The sequence below is a fragment of the Dermochelys coriacea genome, chromosome 2, assembly GCF_009764565.3.
Source record: "Dermochelys coriacea isolate rDerCor1 chromosome 2, rDerCor1.pri.v4, whole genome shotgun sequence".
Taxonomy (NCBI): domain Eukaryota; kingdom Metazoa; phylum Chordata; order Testudines; family Dermochelyidae; genus Dermochelys; species Dermochelys coriacea.
This window is the reverse complement of record NC_050069.1, coordinates 223,409,125-223,429,936: the sequence shown is the minus strand read 5'-3', so window position 1 is coordinate 223,429,936 and position 20,812 is coordinate 223,409,125. Positions and strand designations below refer to the sequence as shown.

Here is a 20,812-nt window from a genome sequence, read left to right as displayed (position 1 = left end):
TAGTTTAAAGGAAAGGACTAGAAAGTGTTTGATCTTTTTCTCTTATAATCATTTTTTTTTTACTTTAATGCCTTGTACTTGTACTGACTTAAAATATCTCTTTGTAGTTAAACGTATGTTAGTCTTTAATCAAGCTAAGCCATTCAACTTTGGGTAACTTCAATTAAAGCAGCAAACAGCTGGCTATTGTTCCCTTATAGGGGAAATGGACCTAAACTGCCCAGGAGTGGGCTGCACAATGCAGACCACACCGTTGGGGGGGAGAGGGGGGAATTTAGGACTGAGAGTGTGTTGGGGCGCCCTGCAGCTGGTAACCAGGAACGGTGGAAGCCAACCTCTGGCTGCACCTATCTGCAGACACTCCGGACATGCTGTTCGGGTGCGGCCCAGCCCGGGGTAGGCGCCCCAGCGTGAGGACCCCGCCTTTGCAGGGAAGAAGGTGGTGACACAAGCCCTCGCTGGCCCTACTTGCGCAAGGGGATGTCCTAGCGCGTGTACGTGACTAACAGAAGCGACTCCCCAGGGTCCCCAAAGGGCTTCAGTAGCTGGGCCCCAGCGTGCCTGCCACAGGGCAGAAGATGTTAGCGACGCCCAACCCCAGGTGCGGTGCCTGCCTGGCTGGCTGCTGGGCAGGTGCCCAGGGCAGGAAGCGCCGCTTGGCCCCAACCGAGCCCCGGGGGAGGGGTGGAGCAATAACATCGGCCCGGGGACAGCTGTCCCCAGCCAGCCGCAGCCACACCCCTGCCCCAGCGGCTCCTGCCCGACCCGAGCGCCGGGCCCCGCCCCTGCTCCATGCCCCGGAGTAGCTGCAGGGCCCCGCGGCCAGGGCGGGGGCCGCGCTGCGGGAGGCGACCGGCGGCGCAGCTCGGGGCGGGGAAGGAAGGGACGGCCCGATGCTGGCGGCTGAAGCCAAGCGGCGCTGGGCTGGGCTGGGCGGGGGCGTCGGGCACCGCTCTGCGGCGCTGCTGGCGCCGGCGCCGGCGGCGGCAGCAGCAGCAGCAGCAGCGGAGGCTCCTCTCCCCTTCGCCGCCGCGGGAGACCCAGTGCTGCCCCGCTGCGCCCGCCCGCTCCATCGCACGCTGTTGTCATGGAGGAGCCAAGATGGCGGCCCTGGCCTACACCGTGGGCAAGCGGGAGATCAACCACTACTTCAGCGTGAGGAGCGCCAAGGCGCTGGCGCTGGGCGCCGTCCTGCTGCTCGCCGCCTGCCACGTCGCCTTCCGCCACTACCGAGGTGAGGCGGCGCTGGGAGCCCCGCGGGGGGAGGAGCCCCGGGACACTGGGGAGCCGGGCTAAGGTCCGCGGGGGGAGCATCCTGCGGGTCGCTCTCCCCCCCGCATCTCCTGCCTTGCAGGGGCACCTGGGTGCGGTCCCCGGCGTAAGGCGCCGCGGCTCCCGGCACGCGCCGCGGGACCGACCCCAGCTCCCGCCGCGCGGAACGGGCGCTCCGGGGCCCGGACAAGGTGGCTGGGTGCCCCGCGGCTGATGCCCGCAAGCGGGTGTCGCACGGAGGGGCCGGCCCCGCTTTGAGGGATGGGGACGGCTCCTAAACTTCGCCCTAGTTGAGCATCATCTTCCTACCCGCCCCGCGGTTACTTGTCATCGGAGCCCAGCTGTTCGCACGGACTGTTGGGGACACCTCCTAGGGCAGCGCAATACGGGGACACCTTTTGCCCGGGGAGAGGCTGGCAGGAGGGAATTGAAGTTGGCTGGTGTATTTAGTCAGGTCCCTGCCCTGAGGACCTGGCAGTCTAGGACACGCCAGTGCAAATAGACAGCCCGAGCTGAGCCGGCACTGGAAGGCTTGGGGAGGGGAGGAACGAGTTTGGGAGGACAGGGAATGAATCCGAGCTCCCGCGGATGCTATTTAAAATGGTGAATGGCACCAGGGTGTTATACACCAGCCCTTGGCTTTGTTCAAATTGGACTAGACAGTCAACACAAACGTGCCTTGGTCTCAACCACCTTGCAGATCTTCCCCTTTCCCCCCCCTCCTCCCCCATAACATTACAAAACCTGCATAGGTTGCTATGGATTTACAATTATGTGCGGTGGTGTTCACCGCTAGGCCACAGGTTGGGACTGAAAGTCAACAGCTTTGTGTAAGCACACAAGTTGTACTGGTTTAACCGTACTGGTATAGTTTAAGTGGTACAGTCCCCCTTCCAGTGAATGCAGTTGTACATGGGTAAAAATACAGTGCTTATACCAATATTATTTGTTCCCATACTCAAAGGGGAATAGCCTATACTGTATAACTACTTTCAGACCTGAATATGGGCAGCCACAATGTCAGTATAACTACTTTGGCTTGAAAAAAAAATCAGGTCCTTGACTGAAATAGTAATAATGGTGTAAAATCTTAATTGTTTGATATATGCCCTTGTTCCATGTAAACAATTGACCTAAACCCCCAAATCACCGTCACAAGTGCCCTGTTTTATGAAAGCAAATAAGATAGCAGTGTCAGTGTGTCTCCGTGGGTCACAATTGAGAGTACCAAATTCAGGACAAGCTGCTGGAAAAAGGGCAGATGCCGCAAAACCGGTGGTTATTCTTCCATGAGATATACCAATCCAGCAACAAAAGTAAACTTCTGCCTACCACACCGTCTAACAAGAAATCAGAAATGCAGCCTCCTTAGGTATTCCAGTCATGGATTCAACACCAAAACGCATAGACTTAATGATGAGTTTCAGAGTAGCAGCCGTGTTAGTCTGTATTCGCAAAAAGAAAAGGAGTACTTGTGGCACCTTAGAGACTAACAAATATATTAGAGCATAAGCTTTCGTGAGCTAGTGAGCTGTAGCTCACGAAAGCTTATACTCTAATAAATTTGTTAGTCTCTAAGGTGCCACAAGTACTCCTTTTCTTTTTAATGATGAGTGGTTCTTTAAAACCAATTTCATCAAACAAAAGGGTTCTTCTGATCCCAAAGGACCAGCAACATACCCAGGTCAATATATAACTCAGATCTTTCTCATTAATCATGCTTTTGCCAACCCTTTGGTATCTAATATCTAAAGGTTTATTTATAAGAAAGGTGAGACTGAAAATTGATTAAAGGAATCAAATACATACAATAAATACAAAGTTCTTGGATCAGGCTTATAGCAGTGATGAAAAAAACTGCTGGCTTGTCTCTGGTTGCTTCCAAATTACTGGAAGGTCCTCAGTCCCTTGGTTAGTACGTTAGTACAAGTCTATAGTCCAGAGGTTTGAGGAGGACAAAATGGAGATGTTTCCAGGGCCTTTTATAGCTTCTGCCAAGTGAAAGGAAACCCATTGTTCTACTTTGTGGAAAATTACAGGTAATAAGATGGTATTTGACAGGTTTCAGAGTAGCAGCTGTGTTAGTCTGTATTCGCAAAAAGAAAAGGACTACTTGTGGCACCTTGGAGACTAACAAATTTATTTGAGCATAAGCTTTTGTGAGCTACAGCTCACTTCATTGGATGCATTCAGAGGAGGAAAAAAAAAAGAAAAAGATGGTATTTGGACTCACATGAGCAAGTCACATGTCTATGCATGCTTTGCTTAGTCAAGGCCATTACCCATACTCTAGTCAGAACATTCACTTGCAAGTCCATCAGGAGTGGATGGAGGTCTTCCATGGTGCATTGTGAGTTAAGTGTTCCTTGATGGGTCATTTAACTTGAATAGTCCCTTCTAGATGTGCAGGTTAAATACCTTGTTGGTGTTACCACAGGGACCAACATTTGAAATACAGGTACGTAGTTAATGTTCATAACTTCAGATACAAAAATAATACATGCATACAAATAGTATAATCATATTCAGAAAATCATAACATTTCCATAGATACCTTACTTAACACACTTTGTAAAAGATTTGTTGCACTTATATAACAGTGGTAGCAATAATAATCTATATGGTCATATTTTAATCAGATAACATTACAACTAGGTAGGTAGATTTTTTTTTTTTTTTTTTTTTTTTTAGTGGAAGAGCCAAGGGATGAGAAAGTACAAACATAGTTCAGTTTCTATGTTCTTTGAAATGATCCATTTTAAGGTTGAGGTATTTTGGCAGGACAGTACAGAGAAACTTGTACTGTTGCCTATTCAGTGGATAATTAGAACATTTCAGTTCCCGTGCTGCAAATCCAGCATATTCCATAAAAAGCAATGAAAAATTTAAAGGGATCTCATCACCTATTTCTAGTTTACACGCACAACCCTGCTTCACAGTAAAGTAGGAAGTTTATCAACAATACAGTGCAGTAGGCCATGTCTACAGTAGGAAAATTAGACATGTAAAAATTGAACTCGGTGCACAGTTAGCTAACAATGGTAAAAATGCTTGTCATATTATGCTACCACTTTCACTCTTGTTACTGCCAATGAAGCTGTTCTAAGGGTGTAGTACACATCCACATTTTTCCAATATAGGCTCAGTCTGTTTCAGAGATGTCAAGGAATGTAATGAACACCCAGTGTGGGTAGAGGCAGAGTAGGGATAGTGGAGAGGGGGTCTGTGTACAAATCAAAACCAGCAAAATGTCCGTTGTTGTTGTTTTCCAAAAGGTTGATGAATAATCACTCTTTGCTAATTTCTCAAGTTTTCGCATAAAATGACATTGAAACTGTATGAGGAAGAGAGAACCCTGTCACAGGACTGGATATGAGTTTCTTAGGTAATACCAAACACTGCTGATCATATAAAACCTTAAAAGGTTAAGAAGATTGCATATGTTTTTGGAGAGAAATCAGAAGATTGTTCATTCATAATTTTCCACAGCCAGTAAAAATGTGTTTTATTTCTCTTCTATGCTACCTAAAAAAAACAAACTTTTAAATTAATGTACTTAAAAGAGCATAGGGCTAGATTGTTGGCTCAGACTTTTTGTATGTTGAGGTTTGTTTCCTAAATCAAGTAATGATCGTTACCTGATTCTTTAGACAAGGGACAAAAACCTTTATTATTTGCAAGAAGAAAAGGAGCTGCATTCGGATGCATTCACCGATGAAGTGAGCTGTGCATTCACCGATGAAGTGAGCTGTAGCTCACGAAAGCTTATACTCAAAATAAATTTGTTAGTCGCTAAGGTGCCACAAGTACTCCTTTTCTTTTTGCAAATACAGACTAACACGGCTGCTACTCTGAAACCTTTTTTATTTGCTTAGTCAAATGTGCAGTGCTACACCTGGAGACAATTAGTCAATAACATACTTTTTCTCTGTGATAGTAAAGACTATTATTGTGGACTGTTAAAACAGTGAGCATTAGAGAGGGACAAGAAAGGCAATAGCCGGTCACTAGAAAAAGATATGAAAAAGTGGGCAATCCTAAAAATGGGTAAAGACATATGAAGATGGGTGTAAATTATAATGTACAGTGATCACTACTACTAAACAATCTCATGTTCTCCAAATAGGCAGGGTTAGTATAATTTTAATGTTTTTTTAATAGTAATTGGATATTATATAATTTTTTGGTGGCTAACCTGTCCTTTTCCCCTTTTTCTCTTAGTCCAGTGGCTCTCAACCTTTTCAGACTACTGTACCCCTTTCAGGAGTCTGATTTGTCTTGCATACCCCAAGTTTCACTCCACTTAAAAACTACTTGCTTGCAAAATCAGACATACAAAAAGAACAGGAGTACTTGTGGCACCTTAGAGACTAACAAATTTATTTGAGCATAAGCTTTCGTGGGCTACAGCCCACTTCATCGGATGCATAGAAAGGAACATATAGTAAGAAGATAGATAGATAGATATAGATATATATACACATACAGAGAAAATGAAAAGGTGAAAGTACCATACCAACTGTAAGAGGCTAATTAATTAAGATGAGCTATTATCAGCAGGAGAAAAAAACTTTTGTAGTGATAATCATGATGGCCCATTTAGACAGTTGACAAGAAGGTGTGAGGATACTTAACATGGGGAAATAAATTCAGTATGTGTAGTGACCCAGCCACTCCAGTCTCTATTGAAACCCAAGTTAATGGTATCTAGTTTGCATATTAAAAGTTTTTTCTCCTGCTGATAATAGCTCCTTTTAATTAGCCTCTTACAGTTGGTATGGCTACTTCCACCTTTTCTTGTTTTCTGTATGTGTGTATATATATCTTCTTACTATATGTTCCATTCTATGCATCTTTCAGAGTAGCAGCCCTGTTAGTCTGTATTCGCAAAAAGAAAAGGCGTACTTGGGGCACCTTAGAGACTAACAAATTTATTAGAGCATAAGCTTTTGTGAGAGTGAGCTGTAGCTCACGAAAGCTTATGCTCAAATAAATTTGTTAGTCTCTAAGGTGCCACAAGTACTTCTGTTCTTTTTGTGGATACAGACTACCATGACTGCTACTGTGAAACCGGACATACAAAAGTATCACAATACACTGTTACTGAAAAATCACTTACTTTCTCATTTTTACCATAGAATTATAAAATATATCAATTGGAATATAAATATTGTACTTACATTTAAGTGTATAGTATGTACAGCAATATAAAAAGCCATTGTCTGTATGAAATTTTAGTTTGTATTGACTTTGCTAGTGCTTTTTATGTAACCTGTTGTAAAACTAGGCAAATATCTAGATGAGCTGATGTACCCCCTGGAAGACTTCTGTGTAACCCCACAGGAATGCGTACCCCTGGTTAAGAGTAGCAGCAGGTGCCACAAGTACTCCTTTTCTTTTTACCCCTGGTTAAGACTGCCTTAGTCTGCAGACATACATGTGACTACTTATATGAGTAAAGCATGTGAGTAAATGTTTGCAGGTCAAGGATTTAGCTTTCATTGTCTCAATGGTCTTTTTCTGCTTTTGACAGAGGAGATGTTGTACTTCCTAAATGTTTTTGATTAGGTTTTGTTTTCTGCTGGAACATGGTAAAAATTGCTCTTATTGCATGTTTGGAAGAAAAGTTAGTAGGAGAATGATGGGAAATTGTAGGTCTTAATTTTGGCCCTAATCCTGCAACTGCACATGGGTGTAATCTTACAGATGTAAGGGTTTGTCTACACTGGCACCTTACAGCACTGCAACTTTCTCGCTCAGGGGTGTGAAAAAATGCACCCCTGAGCACTGCAAGTTTCAGCGCTGTAAAGTGCCAGTATAAACAGTGTACCAGAGCTGGGAGCCATGCCCCTTGTAGAGGTGGGTTTTTTTTTTAGCTCTCTCCCAGTGCTATACCGCGACTACACAAGCCAACGTTAAAGCGCTGCCGTGGCATCACTTTAACATTGCCAGTGAAGACGTGCCCTAAGTAATCTATTCACTTCAGTGGGACTGTACACTAGTGTAAAAATGATCATGTAAGTGCAGGACTGTGGCCTGTATGTGGAAGCAATGGAAGCTTTCCTACTTCTAAGGTGCCACAAGTACTCCTTTTTCTTTTTCCTACTTAAAAAGAGATAAACTAAAATTTGATACAGTTTTCAAATTAACTGCTAATGATATGAGATGTGGATACATAAAACTTAGTTATAAGCTTTGATAGAGAAACTGTCTTTATGCAAAATTGTATGAAAACTAGATTTAACCTATCTATACATCCTCCAGAGTATTCATTTGCCTAATTGTTTATAAACTGTCTCAAAACTTAACATTAGTATTGTGTATTTTGTCATCTTAGTAATATATATGTCAAAGGTATGGTGTTGAAATCCTATTGGGAATAGGTTTTTATTTATAATTTTGCATTTTTTCTTTATTAAATGGATCACCAAGTATTCTGCAGTTAAGTACTATTTAAAGTTATTTAACGTTCAACAAAATATCTATCATGGTTGTAATTCATATATCTGAAAATAAGGAAGATTCTTTGTCCATTCGGATTCAGAGTTTGTTTATTATGAGATTGTGTTGTTTTTGTCATTGGATGGAGACTGTTATTCCTTGAATTCAGTAGATAGATATATAGAAGGAATAACTAACAAAATAGAATTCAATTATGTTCTCTATCGATTACTATGCATGTATGCAGTATGTGTGCTTATGAAATTTTATGAATATTAAACTTAATTTATTGTTTGTGCTATTTCAAATAAAACATGAGGGGAATAAAGAATAAGAACTTCCTACATTTTAGCTATACCAGGGCACTTTTTAGGGTTCTTCTCATTATCACGTAAAAGGAATTGCTCTCAATAATGATCAGAGATAACGTAGTTATTTTGTTTTGTTTTTTTAAATAAAGAGTCATGGCCCGTTTTTGTTTTGTTAGTCAAGTGATTCATCCGTCTTCTGTTGTTCCTAGCACTTCCTAATGCCTATATTGTTTTTTCTTGGAGACACAATTTATGGTGGTCTGACTCTGCTTATTTTCTCTCCTCATTTCTTTCTCTCCATGTTCTTTCCTTTTCTACCCTATTCATATCCTTTCCTTCACTAATATGTCACTTTTCGCTTCCTCGTTTGTCACTCTCCTTCCCTCTCCTCCTCCAAACTCCTCCATCTCTCCAAAAGATCTTCTATTGTTACATATTAACGGAAGTTCTTATGTCTAATGATAGAAGAGAGACATCAGATGTTGGGAACACTTCTAGTGATCCCTTGGAACATGCTGTCTTGATGACCTAAGGAGCTAAAACATTCAAACCCAGTTGTTGGTAGTGTATGTTGAAAGTGTAATCCTATGATCTGAAATTATCCCTGTGTTAAAAGGATTATTTTTTGTATGTATGTACTCTTGGAAGTGATGAGTATTTGAGATTCATCCTATTGGTGATGTATGGTATGTGTGTGAGAGCGGAGATTGTTACAGTTGCATATAATAATAGTGGAGTCTCAGCTTTGTTATAGTTAAGGCTCAGGGCAGGTGTACATTTAAAAAGCTGCAGATGTGCTGCTGTAATGCATTAGTGAAGACTCCGATATGCCAGGGGGAGAGCTTCTCTTGTTGGCATAGTTAATCCACCTCTGCCAGAGGCGACAGCTGTGTCAACAGGTAACGCTCTCCTGTTGACATAGCACTGTCTAAAGCGGGGATTATATCAATACAACTAGGTCACTTGGGTGTGGATTTTTCACACCCTCGAGCAATGTAGTGATACCAGTTTAAGTTTTAGTGTAGACCTGGCCTCAGAATCGTCTACTGTTTTAAAGACTATTTTCAGTGCTCTATGGGTAGTTCTACTCTGCAGTCAGGAGGTGTGATCATAGTATGTATAGGCATAGGCGACCTAGTTGTGATCTGGTTAGCTCACTAAAAATAGCAGTGTAGTCTAGGCATTCAAGTTAAATTCCACTTGGGACCCTAGGTGTGTACTTGGGGTTAGCCCATGCTGCTGCCTATGCTGTTGTGGCTACACTGCTGGTCTTAGTGAGCTAGTCTGCTTATGCATGCTGCAATCACACTTCCTGATTGCAGTGTAGACATGTCCTAAAATCCAGGTGATGACTCAATTGTCTTAAAATTTGTTGTTCGTTTTTGGGTTGGGAGGTAGGTGTAGTGGTCCAAATTTGGAGTCATTTGAGAAAGGGATTACACAAATACAGTCCCTCCTTCTCCCCCCCCCCCCCCATCACGTGTTTACAAAATCACTTGATTCTTAAAACATTTACTTGTCAACACCTGGAGCTCAAACTATGGATCTTATCTTCCCTGAACTGATCTTACCTGCTCAGGATTTATTTCAGCACTGTTTCGGTATCCACTGTCCCCCTTACCTCCTTCCCCCTTCCTGGGGAAGCAAACTTAAAGAAATTATTGGAAAATTAAGTTTATTGCTCCAGATTGGATTGACCCTAACTGATGAACCAAAGAGAGTGAATTGTGTTTATGTAACAAGACTAGGGCTCTGTTGTCATACTAACTGGGTAGCTCAAGGTGACATGCTCTGGTAATTGAATCTGAGCCATATGCATACATTCTGAGTTTCAGCCCTACCCTGAGCAGTTTTCAGATAAATTTGTGTTATGCACATAAGATGTTTTCTTCCTGCATTCTGCTGGGGCTGTTTTTGGAAGTTTTGCCCCAAAACCAAAGTTTCTGGTGCCGATGTTTTTAAATGCTCTAAAGTAGAAGTATATACTGTGAAGGAAACCAGCATTAATTAGAGGCAAGATGAAAAGCTAATAAGCACTTAGGATATGTCATTTTGGTCTTCGGCTGTTTCCTGAACAATGGGAGTGATTGTGAACAAAGAAAAGCTAGTTGGGTTATTTTTCAAGGGGTTAACTGATGCACAGCATCCTTAACGTGAGTTGCTCATAACATTTTCAGATTTTTATATCTTTTTTGGTGCAAATCTAGGGAATATGGGGTGTTGGAGCAGTGTAGGGAGTGTGTGTGTCAGAGGGCAGGAGGTTGGGAGAACTCTTGCCCTTTGCCATGCTTGATCCTTTAGGGCTGCACTCTGGCACAAGTGCTGAGGGTCTAGCATACCCCTAAACTACTCTTACTAGCATAAACCACCCACATCCATACCCTGCATTTGTGTCCCCACTTCAAAACATGCCCCACTGACTCTTAGTCCCTGTACTGTTTCTGCATCCTCTGTCCAGTTCCTCAATCAGTAGAGTCTTTACTGATGCCTACCCCTTCATGGGGAGGAGGGCTGGGGAGGGAGGATTGGGCTGTGCTGAACCAGTAGAGAGAGAAGGGATGAACAGATGATACAGGGACTCATTGAAAGGACTAACATCCATCCAGTGCCTTCTGTGACCAGTTTAATCATTGCCCAGGAGTGAGAGTCAGTGAATGGAAATAGCTGATCTGCGGAACATGGCAGTGCTGAGGGTTTTTTTTTTTTTTAAAAAATGCATTATTAACTGCCCCAAAACTTTTTTTTATGGAGAGTTAATGTTGTGAATTTGTCTCATGCTTTTCTGAGCCCGTTCTGCCAGCCTACATCAGACACTTGGTTACATTTTCAAACAAATGCCTCTGTGCTTTCTCCCATGCTATTCCTCACGCTTGGGAAGTACTCCCCATAAACATCTGCAAAACTAATTTTTATTCTCCTTCCAAAACCTTCTCAAAACTCTCCTTTGCCATGATGCCTACAAAAAACACATGACATTGTTAGGATGCCATTGTAACTCTGAACCAAGGTGTTATGGTTGTTCTTTCAGAAGTTTACAACTGAACATTGAGTTAATACAGCTTTGAAACTTTACTATGCAAAAGAAAAATGCAGCTTTTAACCATCTTAACTGTTCCTGTTCTTGTTTCATTTAAATTTTCTTACCTCGTCAAAATTTTTTTTAAACTTTTCCTTTATTTTTTTCTAGTTCACATTTAACACAGTACTGTACTGTATTTTCTTTTTTCTTCTTCTCTGTGCTGCTGCCTGATTGCGTACTTCCGGTTCCAAATGAGGTGTGTGGTTGACAGGTCAGTTTGTAACTCTCAGGTTCGTAACTCTCAGGTCCCGACAGATCACCATTGTTATCTCTACAGATCTAGCAACCATCCCAGACACACCAAGAAATCTGTTATCTACAACCAGGCGCTCCGAAGAGAAAGTACATCAAAATGCACTAAACTGCCTTCACTAAACAAGGACACTCCACCAGAGAAGCATATCAGATCATAGAATAAGCCATCCGGATATCCCAGGAGCCACCCAGATATCCTGCTTCAATTAAAAATAAAAAAACCCACTGACTGAACTTGCATAGGTGGCATCTACCGCCCCATGCCAGAATGCTGATGGGGTATTATCAAACAATTACAACCCATATTGATGGGAACACTTCGGATAGAAATCTTTCTCCATCCCCCTATCCTGGCCTTCAGCTTGGCAAAGTTGGGGGTCGGCGGTTGTTTGATCATCAAAAGTAAGGTTCGCACAGATAAGAACACACCAAATCAAAGCACTACCAGACTCTGCCAGAACAACAGATGCAAAATCTGCAGACATATCTTCTCTTCTACTGTGATCAATATCTTGCACAACACACCTTTCAAGATCAAGAAGTCCTATACATGTTTATCACAACATGTGGTGTACCTCATCCAGAGCCCTAAGTGTCCTTGCAGCAGCTATGTGAGTGAAACCAGATAATCGCTATGCTCGCAAATGAACTCCCACTGAAAAGTGAAAAAAGAGGAAAACACTGCATCACCCACGGGTGAACACTTTTCACAATGCAGTCACTCCATATCTGATCTCTCATTCCTTGTCCTCAAAGAAAACACCACCTTCAAAAGATGAGCCTGCAAACTTAAAGTCATAACTCTGATAGACACTAAAAATCATGGTTTTAATTATGGTCCTTTACAACTATTTGTAACACACCCTACTCCCTGTTAAAATGAAGTGCACATTAAAGAGTTAAGTAGTCTTACAGATGTGTGAACCCTTATGCTTAACAATCTGTCCCAACTTGTATTTAGCTTATACTCTGGTTATCTTGCCCAGATCTGAAGGAGAGCCCCTGTGAAGCTCAAAAGCTTGTCCCTCCTACAAACAGAAGAAATTGGTCCAATAAACAATATTATCTCACCAACCTTTTATTTTTCTCCCTCTCTCTCTCTCTCTCTCAATCTGGGACCAACACTGCTACAACTACGCTGCAAAAAAATTATATTAATGACATTTGTAGATTTCACATTTTGCAGGAAATATTGGATATTCATTTCAGAGAATATAGCAAAATTTTGGGGACTAAGCTATTTTGTGATATTTGTGATTTCCCCATCTAAAGCAAGTAGACATTAATTCATTTTGTTACCTATTCACAATATTAAATAGGTATGTGGCAGCTTATGATTTGAACTCATGGTACAAGGAAGATATTTTCTATTTGTAGCGGAATTCTCCCACATGAGCTTTTTCTTTGATACTTTAATTTTTGTTTTACCTTCCATAGGAATTCACTTATTTTGTCATGGCTATACTAATGTGAGAGTGCATATACTGAGAATTTTATTAGTTAATCAGTGTAATTTAATAAATGTTTTTGTTCAATCAAAAGGTTTCTCTCTCCCTTTGTATTTCTTTATTATTCTGCATCTTAAGTATGTTTTTTTAAATTTGTATGTCATATAACCTTTACATATTTATATATATCAAGAGTCTCATTAATACTAAATTTAAAAAAAAAACATTTTTTTTTAATTAGAAGACAGGTAATGGTGAAAATATCTCAAGTCTTCCCAACAACCAGGAAATATAATGCAAAAATACATTTTTTAGTTTTAATTAAGTGGCATATTATTTTTTCAAAGAATATCAAGCAGTATATTATTTCAAAACAAAAGGGGGCATAGTTTAGATTGGGTGGGAGATATAACTTGCATGGGATAAGAGAAGAAATATATAGCATGAGACATCATTTGGCTGCATGTCTTAACTATTCATTTTTGAGGTAGAAGAGCTATTCTGTGAAAACCTACTGTATTTTCAGGGTGGAGGGATGTAAGTTAGACTCCTTTTATATACGCTGTCAATTTTAGTTGTTAAAGTTTTTATTTATATGTATATGTTCACCCAACACTGAAATACATGCAGCTATTCTGTGATAGCAACACTACCCTAAATTGGGACCAATGAGCTGTTGTCTTGAAGTTGTACTTGGAAAACTGAAGATACAGGTTGGGGAAGGTATATCAAATTAAAAACAAACCCCGTACAATTCTGTCTAATGAAAATTAGTTAGGGGAGGAAAAGGAAATGGGTCCATTCTGTGTGCTACCACAGCTACATCATCGCCATGTGAAGCTGCTGATGTCTGTGTAAAATACTTTGACAAGAAAATAGCCTTTCTTTATTCAGTGTGCTTATTTCTCCCTTTCTCTTCCACTGCCTCTTGTCTCCGTGCAGATCCTCAAGTGATCTGTGTTTAAGTTCATATTAAGCAATTTCAGCACACTGTATCTGTTTTCTACAGATTTTCCTTTAACTTGGTTATAGAAAAATTAATAAATATCCCCTCTAGCTTTCTTCTCTCTAGTGCCACGTGTTCAGTTTGCTTTGCTGAAACTATGTTCTCCACATAAAAATTCGATACGATTTTTCCATGCAGTGAACCCAAGTCTAAGGTTTAAGCTATTAGAACAGTGTGGTGTACATATGTGAGAATTTTGTTAGTTACTGCAGAGGCTGCGATCTCGTCATACTTTTCAAGCTAAGCAGGATTTGGCTGGGTCAGTACTTAGAACACCTCCAAAGAAATCCTAGGTTCTTCATGAAGTAGTGGTGATTCATTAAGTAGCCTTCTTTTTGAGTCAGTATTTGGGGACACTGTACAGTTAAAGGTGTCCTCTTCTGGATCAGATGCACAATTGAGGCTTAGGCTAGTGATAACCAAAAATCTCATAATAGTTTTCTCAAGACTAAGATGGCTATTCCTTATGTCCAGAACAAATTTCAGTTCAGATAATTACATTTTTCTAGTGTGTAATGTTGCTGTGAACTGCTGTACAGTGGGTGCATTTTACTTTGTAAATGGCTATAAACCAGTGATTCCTAAATAGTTTGTAAAGCACTTTGGAATCATTCTGGATGAAGTTCTGGTGCCCATGAATATCATTTATTTTTTCATTTTTGGGAGAAAGTTCAGAAATCATAGCTTTTTCAATATTAATTTATTGGAAAAATAGTATCTTGGTAACAGCAGCAAAATCTTTCCTTTTTGTTCAGGCAAGGTATTCAAAACAATTTTAAAAAGGACTTATTTATTGGTTTCGTACCTAAGATGTTAATTTACTTGAGCTTGAAGAAAATAATCACCATTTCTGTAGCTGACCCTTAGTTTGCAACTTTTAGACTGAAGGACCTGACTGCAGTGCAGAATCAGAGGCTACAGAGAATTCCTATGCAAACCTCTTTCTGCTGAAACACTGAGATCTAATTCCACCTGCTTTAAGGTGGTAATTACATTTTAAGCAAGCAGATATGAAGAGATAATCCTGCACATTTCTTTTTTAGACTTAGATTGTATATAAAATGCTTAAAGTATATGCTAAATCTTTACAGAAGAGCATTACATTAAAGTACTAGTATGTTAATCACTTCACCTTATGTTGTTATAATTGTAGAATGATAGGTGGCACAGTGGATTGATGCTCTGTTCTTTTAACTCTGGAGGCCCAAGTATTCATCTAGTTCAGGTCACTACCTGCTCCTTAGTAGATATAAGGCAATCATCACCATTTGGCTGAGGACAGAGGAATGTTTTCAGACAGAAGTGAGGAGCAATAAATGGCAAAATTACATGGGGAAATTTGTATGGGACCTCCTTACAATATACTTGGTTCTAGTCAGTGCTAATGATTTCTTACCTTTGTGTGGTCTAAACTTCAACTATTTATTTAAAAAAAATAAAGTAGTTGGTGGTTAAGATATTGTATGATATATTTTGTAGTTGGATTCTAATTCTAGTGTAATTTTTTTTAAGGTGATGATACATGTGAATACCTTCTCTCCAGTGGGAGATTTCTTGGGGAAAAAGTATGGCAGCCCCATACTTGTATGATGCATAAATATAAAAATAGGTAAGGATATCACCTTACATTCTTTTATTTTTATTCTAGTCTCTATAGGGGAAAGTAGTAAGTAATCTGTATATTGGACTGTATACTGCAGTCTTTTGAGTCTCTATAGCCTCATCTCTTTTGGCTGTCTTCATGCTTGATTGTTTTTAAATGGGTTACAGTGAAATACAGAATTTATCAGAGATCAGAAAAGGGCACTTAGTGTAAGTCCTTTGTGGCAGATATTCTTTTCATTATGTGTCTAGAGTGCTAAGCATAATAGGATCGTGCTACTAAATATAAATAGATAAGAATGGTAGTAATAATTTATACTGCATGTTTTGTTTATTATGAAGAATTTCAAGATAGCTTAAGGTGCATCACATGTTTTATATATAGTTTCAAATTGTGATTTAAAGGGCAAATACAATTCTTAGTTATAATATCCCAAATAGTTAATATATATTCCTTTTTTAGAATTTTTTCTTAAGAAAATGTACTAAATAATGTTGAGAAATAAAAGTATCTATCACTTTTCTCTTCATTCACTTAATATAGAAACTGTGACAGATACCTTTATCACTCGGAATTATTCTGTTACTTAACAAAGTTATACAACTACTCAGTCTTCTTGATTTTTCAGCACCACCCAATGGGTAAGAGAGTCCTTTCACTCCTACAGTAATTTGTGGAATCAAATGGTCAGGGTGGCTCCTTATTTCATACTTATCCCTAGTTATATGTAATGCATTCAGTATTTTAAAAAAACAATTTACCCTTCTTTAGAGTTAGATATAATGTTTAGAATTTTCTGTATAACATTCAGATTTCCTTTAAGGAATTGTCAATTTCCTTCATTAAATTGATTCCTTAAATGATGTAATATGTTAATTTTGTAATGCTGTTTCTATTTGCAGTGAAGCAAAAAACTGCCTCCTAGACAAACATATTGCATTTATAGGAGATTCCAGAATTCGCCAATTGTTTTATTCTTTTGTAAAACTCATAAATGCTCAAGTGAAGGAAGAAGGAAACAAGGTAAGACTGTCTTTTTTCCCCCCAATTTGTCACTTTCACTGTTAAAACTTTACTTAACTTCCAGGTTGCAAACACCAGAAACCGGGTTTTTTCTAAAGACTTTGATGTCTGGAATGGGCATTTGTTGGGAAATAATACTACTTACTATCCTAATGTTCAGGAAAGGGGACCATGTAGCATAGTTCCACAGAGAAACAAATCAAGCACTTGATCAGGAGATTGGGCCCAAGCAGTTGTCAGAGGGTGATAACAGGAATGTATGGCATGCTGAGAAGTGAAGTGGGAAGTTTGCAGAGGGAGCATTCAGCAGACGATAGTTGAACAGCCTAGGAAAGAAAACTAAGGTGGCTTCTCCAATGGCAACTGAGGCTATGGCTACACTGGCACTTTACAGAGCTGCAACTTTCTCGCTCAGGGGAGTGAAAAAACACCCCCCTGAGCACAGCAAGTTACAGCGCTGTAAAGCACCAGTGTAAACAGTGCCCCAGCCATGCTCCCAGCGCTCTAATCTCCTCGTGGAGGTGGAGTACCAGGAGAGTTGGGAGAGCTCTCTCCCAGTGTTGGCACGTGACCACACTCGCACTTCAAAGCGTTGCCGCGGGAGCACTCCTGCGACAGCACTTAGAAGTTTCGAGTGTAGCCATGCCCTAAGTGAGACTTATTTTTCTGGTGAGAAAATGGAAATTTGCCTGTACAATTTATGAATTCTCTGTGAGATTATGAACTCTATGTATCTTTACCAATCGGCAAACTCTGTTTTGAATGTGGGGACAAGGTGCCTTCTCTGTGATCTCTTTACCTCCATATTGGACAGAAATGCCAAGGCATAGTGATGCAGGACTGACAATAGACAGTTGTTAAATTGGTATAGTCCTCTATTCAAATATAAACATCCTATACAGTAAGATAATGTCTACCCCAAGAACTGGCTAGATGGGGAGGGGTCACCTGGTAACAAAGTCATCTGGTATTGGGCTCTGATCACCTGGGGAGGCTGATTAGGAGGTCATCTGACAGAGGGACTGGAAGATTATAAAAGATGCCCTGTTGGGAGTTCTTTGGTAATTTTTCACCAGTTTAAGATGCAGGAGACAGCTGCAAGAACTGGATGAGGTTGGGACAGGAGGAACCTGCCTATCTGAACATAGATGGCCCTCCAAGCGAAGAGTGACCTACAGTTCAGGATGTGTGTTGTTTTCTATATGATCTATACCCTCTATGTATTTGTCATGCTTAAGTAAAGAGCAATAATGTGTTAGTATCTGTTGTATGTTACACCTATCAAATGGCCCTCTGAAGAGGGGAAAGTAGAAGGCCTACACCTTTGGAGTTCTGGGAAAGGGTGTGTTTAAACTGGTCTGGGGGCTGAGGAGTCAGCAGTGAGACCAGAGGGGCTAGGAAGCTGGGCCATATGGTTGCAGCCTAGACAGAAGATCTGTGCTCCAGAGATGTCCCTAGGGACCCAAATACAGAGACAAAATAAGCTCTGTTCAGACGTTAAAGGCTTAAAACACGCAGGGAACCAATGGCAGAGTCTCCTCGTAGCAAGCTGATGAGCTGCCAGCAGAGGGAGCCCAATCTGATCTATGCCAGTGAGATTTTTTTGGTTTTTTAGCCAGTATTAATTAATTCAAGTCTTGTTGTAAGTCCCTTCTTGAAAGATTAATTGCTGATTTAATCTGAACTGAAATCCTAGATGCATTGACTGATATACAAGTCTGATTGGGGCTGAAATTAAAAATAGCTTTCTGCCTTCCCTTTCTTGTAAATGCGACTGAAATACAGTTCTGTGTTCATTTTCGGAAGATAAGTGTGAAGCACAGCTTGCTAAGTGGAGCTAGAGATAGACTATATAGCAATATAGCTTATCAGGCAGCCAAATCATTAACTTCTTCTGCTGTTCAGGGTTTGTATTTAGCTTCAGGTCAGACTTGTTGTATAGGCTGATTCCCCACTCTAGCACTTCGAGTGCAGAAAGTGGGGACCCACAAGGACTCTAAAAATTAATACTGGCCACTCCAGGCTTGAATTAAACTTCCAAGGTTACAGCTTTTATCTGACCTTGGAGTGGTAGATGCTGTCATCACCCAAGTGCAGAACCCCTTTGAGAACCCAGGAACGCGCATTTGGGAATTCCTTCCTGTGGGGTACCCTAAGGTCCTTCCCCCTCCCAACCCCTGGGGAAGAGCTGAGAAGGGGTGGGGGAAAGGAAATCAGCTGTTGCCACCAGCTAATTAAAAAGCACAAACCTCTTAAGACACAAGAATCCAATTCTGTTCTTAAAAAAAGGTAAACTTTATCAATAAAAATAAAAAAAGAAAAAATACATCTGGGAAATCAGGCTATTGCTAGATTTTAAAAAAAAGAAAAGAAACCAACCTACAAGGATTAAGCATCAAGAATAGCTTTCTTGAGGTCCAGCTTAAAGGTTACAAGAAAAACAAAAACACTTAGGTGTAGCACAGAGTAGGCCACAAGCCAGAAATAAATAAAAAGAGAGAAACCTAATTGCATCTTCCTAGACATTTCCTGATCCTTACATACCTGGGATTCAAATGAGTAGTTTCTAGATATGATACTGAGGATTTTTCATATCTGGCCCATGCTTCTTACAGCATAACTGCAGCCTTGTCTGCCTCTCCCCAGAGAACAACTACAGACTGACAAAAGGGAAGTCATTTTTCAATTTTAGAAAGTTCTAGCCTTCCTATTGGGTCTTTGACCAGGTGTCCACTCATTTCCTTTTACCTATGCATAGCAGTAAGACTTTTTAACCCTTTACAGGTAGAGCAATTAGAAAACAGCTACTAAGGGATTTTATAGCTGCTGGCAGGCTGGGTATCCATAAAAGGGAGCTACCCCTGTCCTTCATTTATCACACTTGTCAATTATTTAATACAATCAGGGTATTTAAATGCACAGTAGCAATCTGTCTGGCAGACAGCATGTAATTAAATTTCACTTGTCAAAGCCAGATGTTTGGCTGATTGGATAACAGGAGTTTTCCTAGCCTGGGGGTTGGTGTTGGATTGCTTGCCAGAGGTGGGGAGTAGTTTGGCAATTATGAGAATTTGGTGGGGAGGAGTAGTTTGGTAGGTTCTGAGCTGGAAGACCTTTGTGTCAAATGCTTTTGAAACTGATGGACTAACAGTGCATTTAATAGATATTGGAGGATATCTATTAAATGCATCCTGAGGAAGTTTCAGGATGGCTGAGCAGAGGGACTCATTGGCTTATGGAAAAAGAATGGGTATATTTGTCTACAGTACCTGAGCTCAGTTTGTGGAGGAAAAGTGCACTTATCCTTTTTGTTTCAGGGATTGAAACTGAAATAATACAACTCAGTTTAATGTTAAAGGAGTATCTGTGTCTACTGTAATTAAGGATGCCTAACTTATTCCATTCTAATCTCCCGTTTTCAATCAATAAGTTATGAATTACATATTCCAGGCTTGATTTCTGCCAGTGGTGATTTTATTTTTTTCTGGAAACTTAGAGAAAAATTAGTTCAGCTGTTAGAGTACAGGGGGAACAGGAAAGTAGGCATACTAGTGGTATAGACAAGGAAGTGGGTGAGAGGAAAATGTTTTGTTTCTATTTCGGTCCTTTGAGGGGATATTAAGAAAAATAGTGATGTCTAGAAAAGAAAGATTTCAGACTTTTTGAATCATTTGGTAATAGAAAGCTATGGTGTTCCCAGGAGCTGCTCGGGGGACATAGCACCATATGCCTGAGCTACACTTCAAGGTTTTGCCAGCATAGCTATATCAGTTAGGAGCATGAAAAAATCAGTTATACCAGCAACAAAAAACCCCAAAACAACTTTTGCTAGTATATCTTATTTCCTCCAGGAAGTGATATAAGCTGTACAGACAAAGAACTATTTTTCTCATATAAACTGTCTCCTCTAGGAGTAGTACTAGCAAACACTTTTTAGTGTAGATGAGGCCTTAGATGAGTAGAACCCTGTGTGGATACAAAATTTGTATCTGCACCCGATCCACAAAAATGGTCCATGGATATCCACAATTTGTAGAGTTCTAGAGATGAGAGGGATCGGTATTTGAACATACACTACCTTCCAGTAGAACTAGTTTAACTTGTTTTTTATTTTGGCAGCATGGAAACATTCTATTTGAAGACAAGTCTGCATCAATTAAAGTGGTAAGTTTTTTATGGTAATAAGCTCCAAGCTATAATAATCAATGTATAATTTTATATGCTCCCCCTATACTTCAGGTGAAAACAATTAAGGACCTCTTTTCAGAGATACTTACCAGTCACAAATTAAACAGAAGTCAATCAGGATAGCAGGTGCTCAGCACCATTTATGATCTGATTCCCACCCATCCCGAAGATTTGTATCTTAAAATT

The 20,812-nt window shown here is 40.5% G+C and overlaps 1 protein-coding gene across 1 annotated transcript in view; it reads left to right on the top strand.

Annotated features, from left to right (window-relative positions):
- Positions 1-787: 787 nt before the first annotated feature.
- Positions 788-20,812, top strand: part of CASD1 (CAS1 domain containing 1) — a 59,116-nt gene continuing 39,091 nt past the window's right edge. Inside the window, 4 exon segments of the mRNA XM_038388700.2 lie at positions 788-1,234; positions 15,325-15,421; positions 16,318-16,438; positions 20,558-20,602. Of these exon segments, the coding sequence (XP_038244628.1) occupies positions 793-1,234; positions 15,325-15,421; positions 16,318-16,438; positions 20,558-20,602 (705 nt within the window). The 5' untranslated portion in view covers positions 788-792.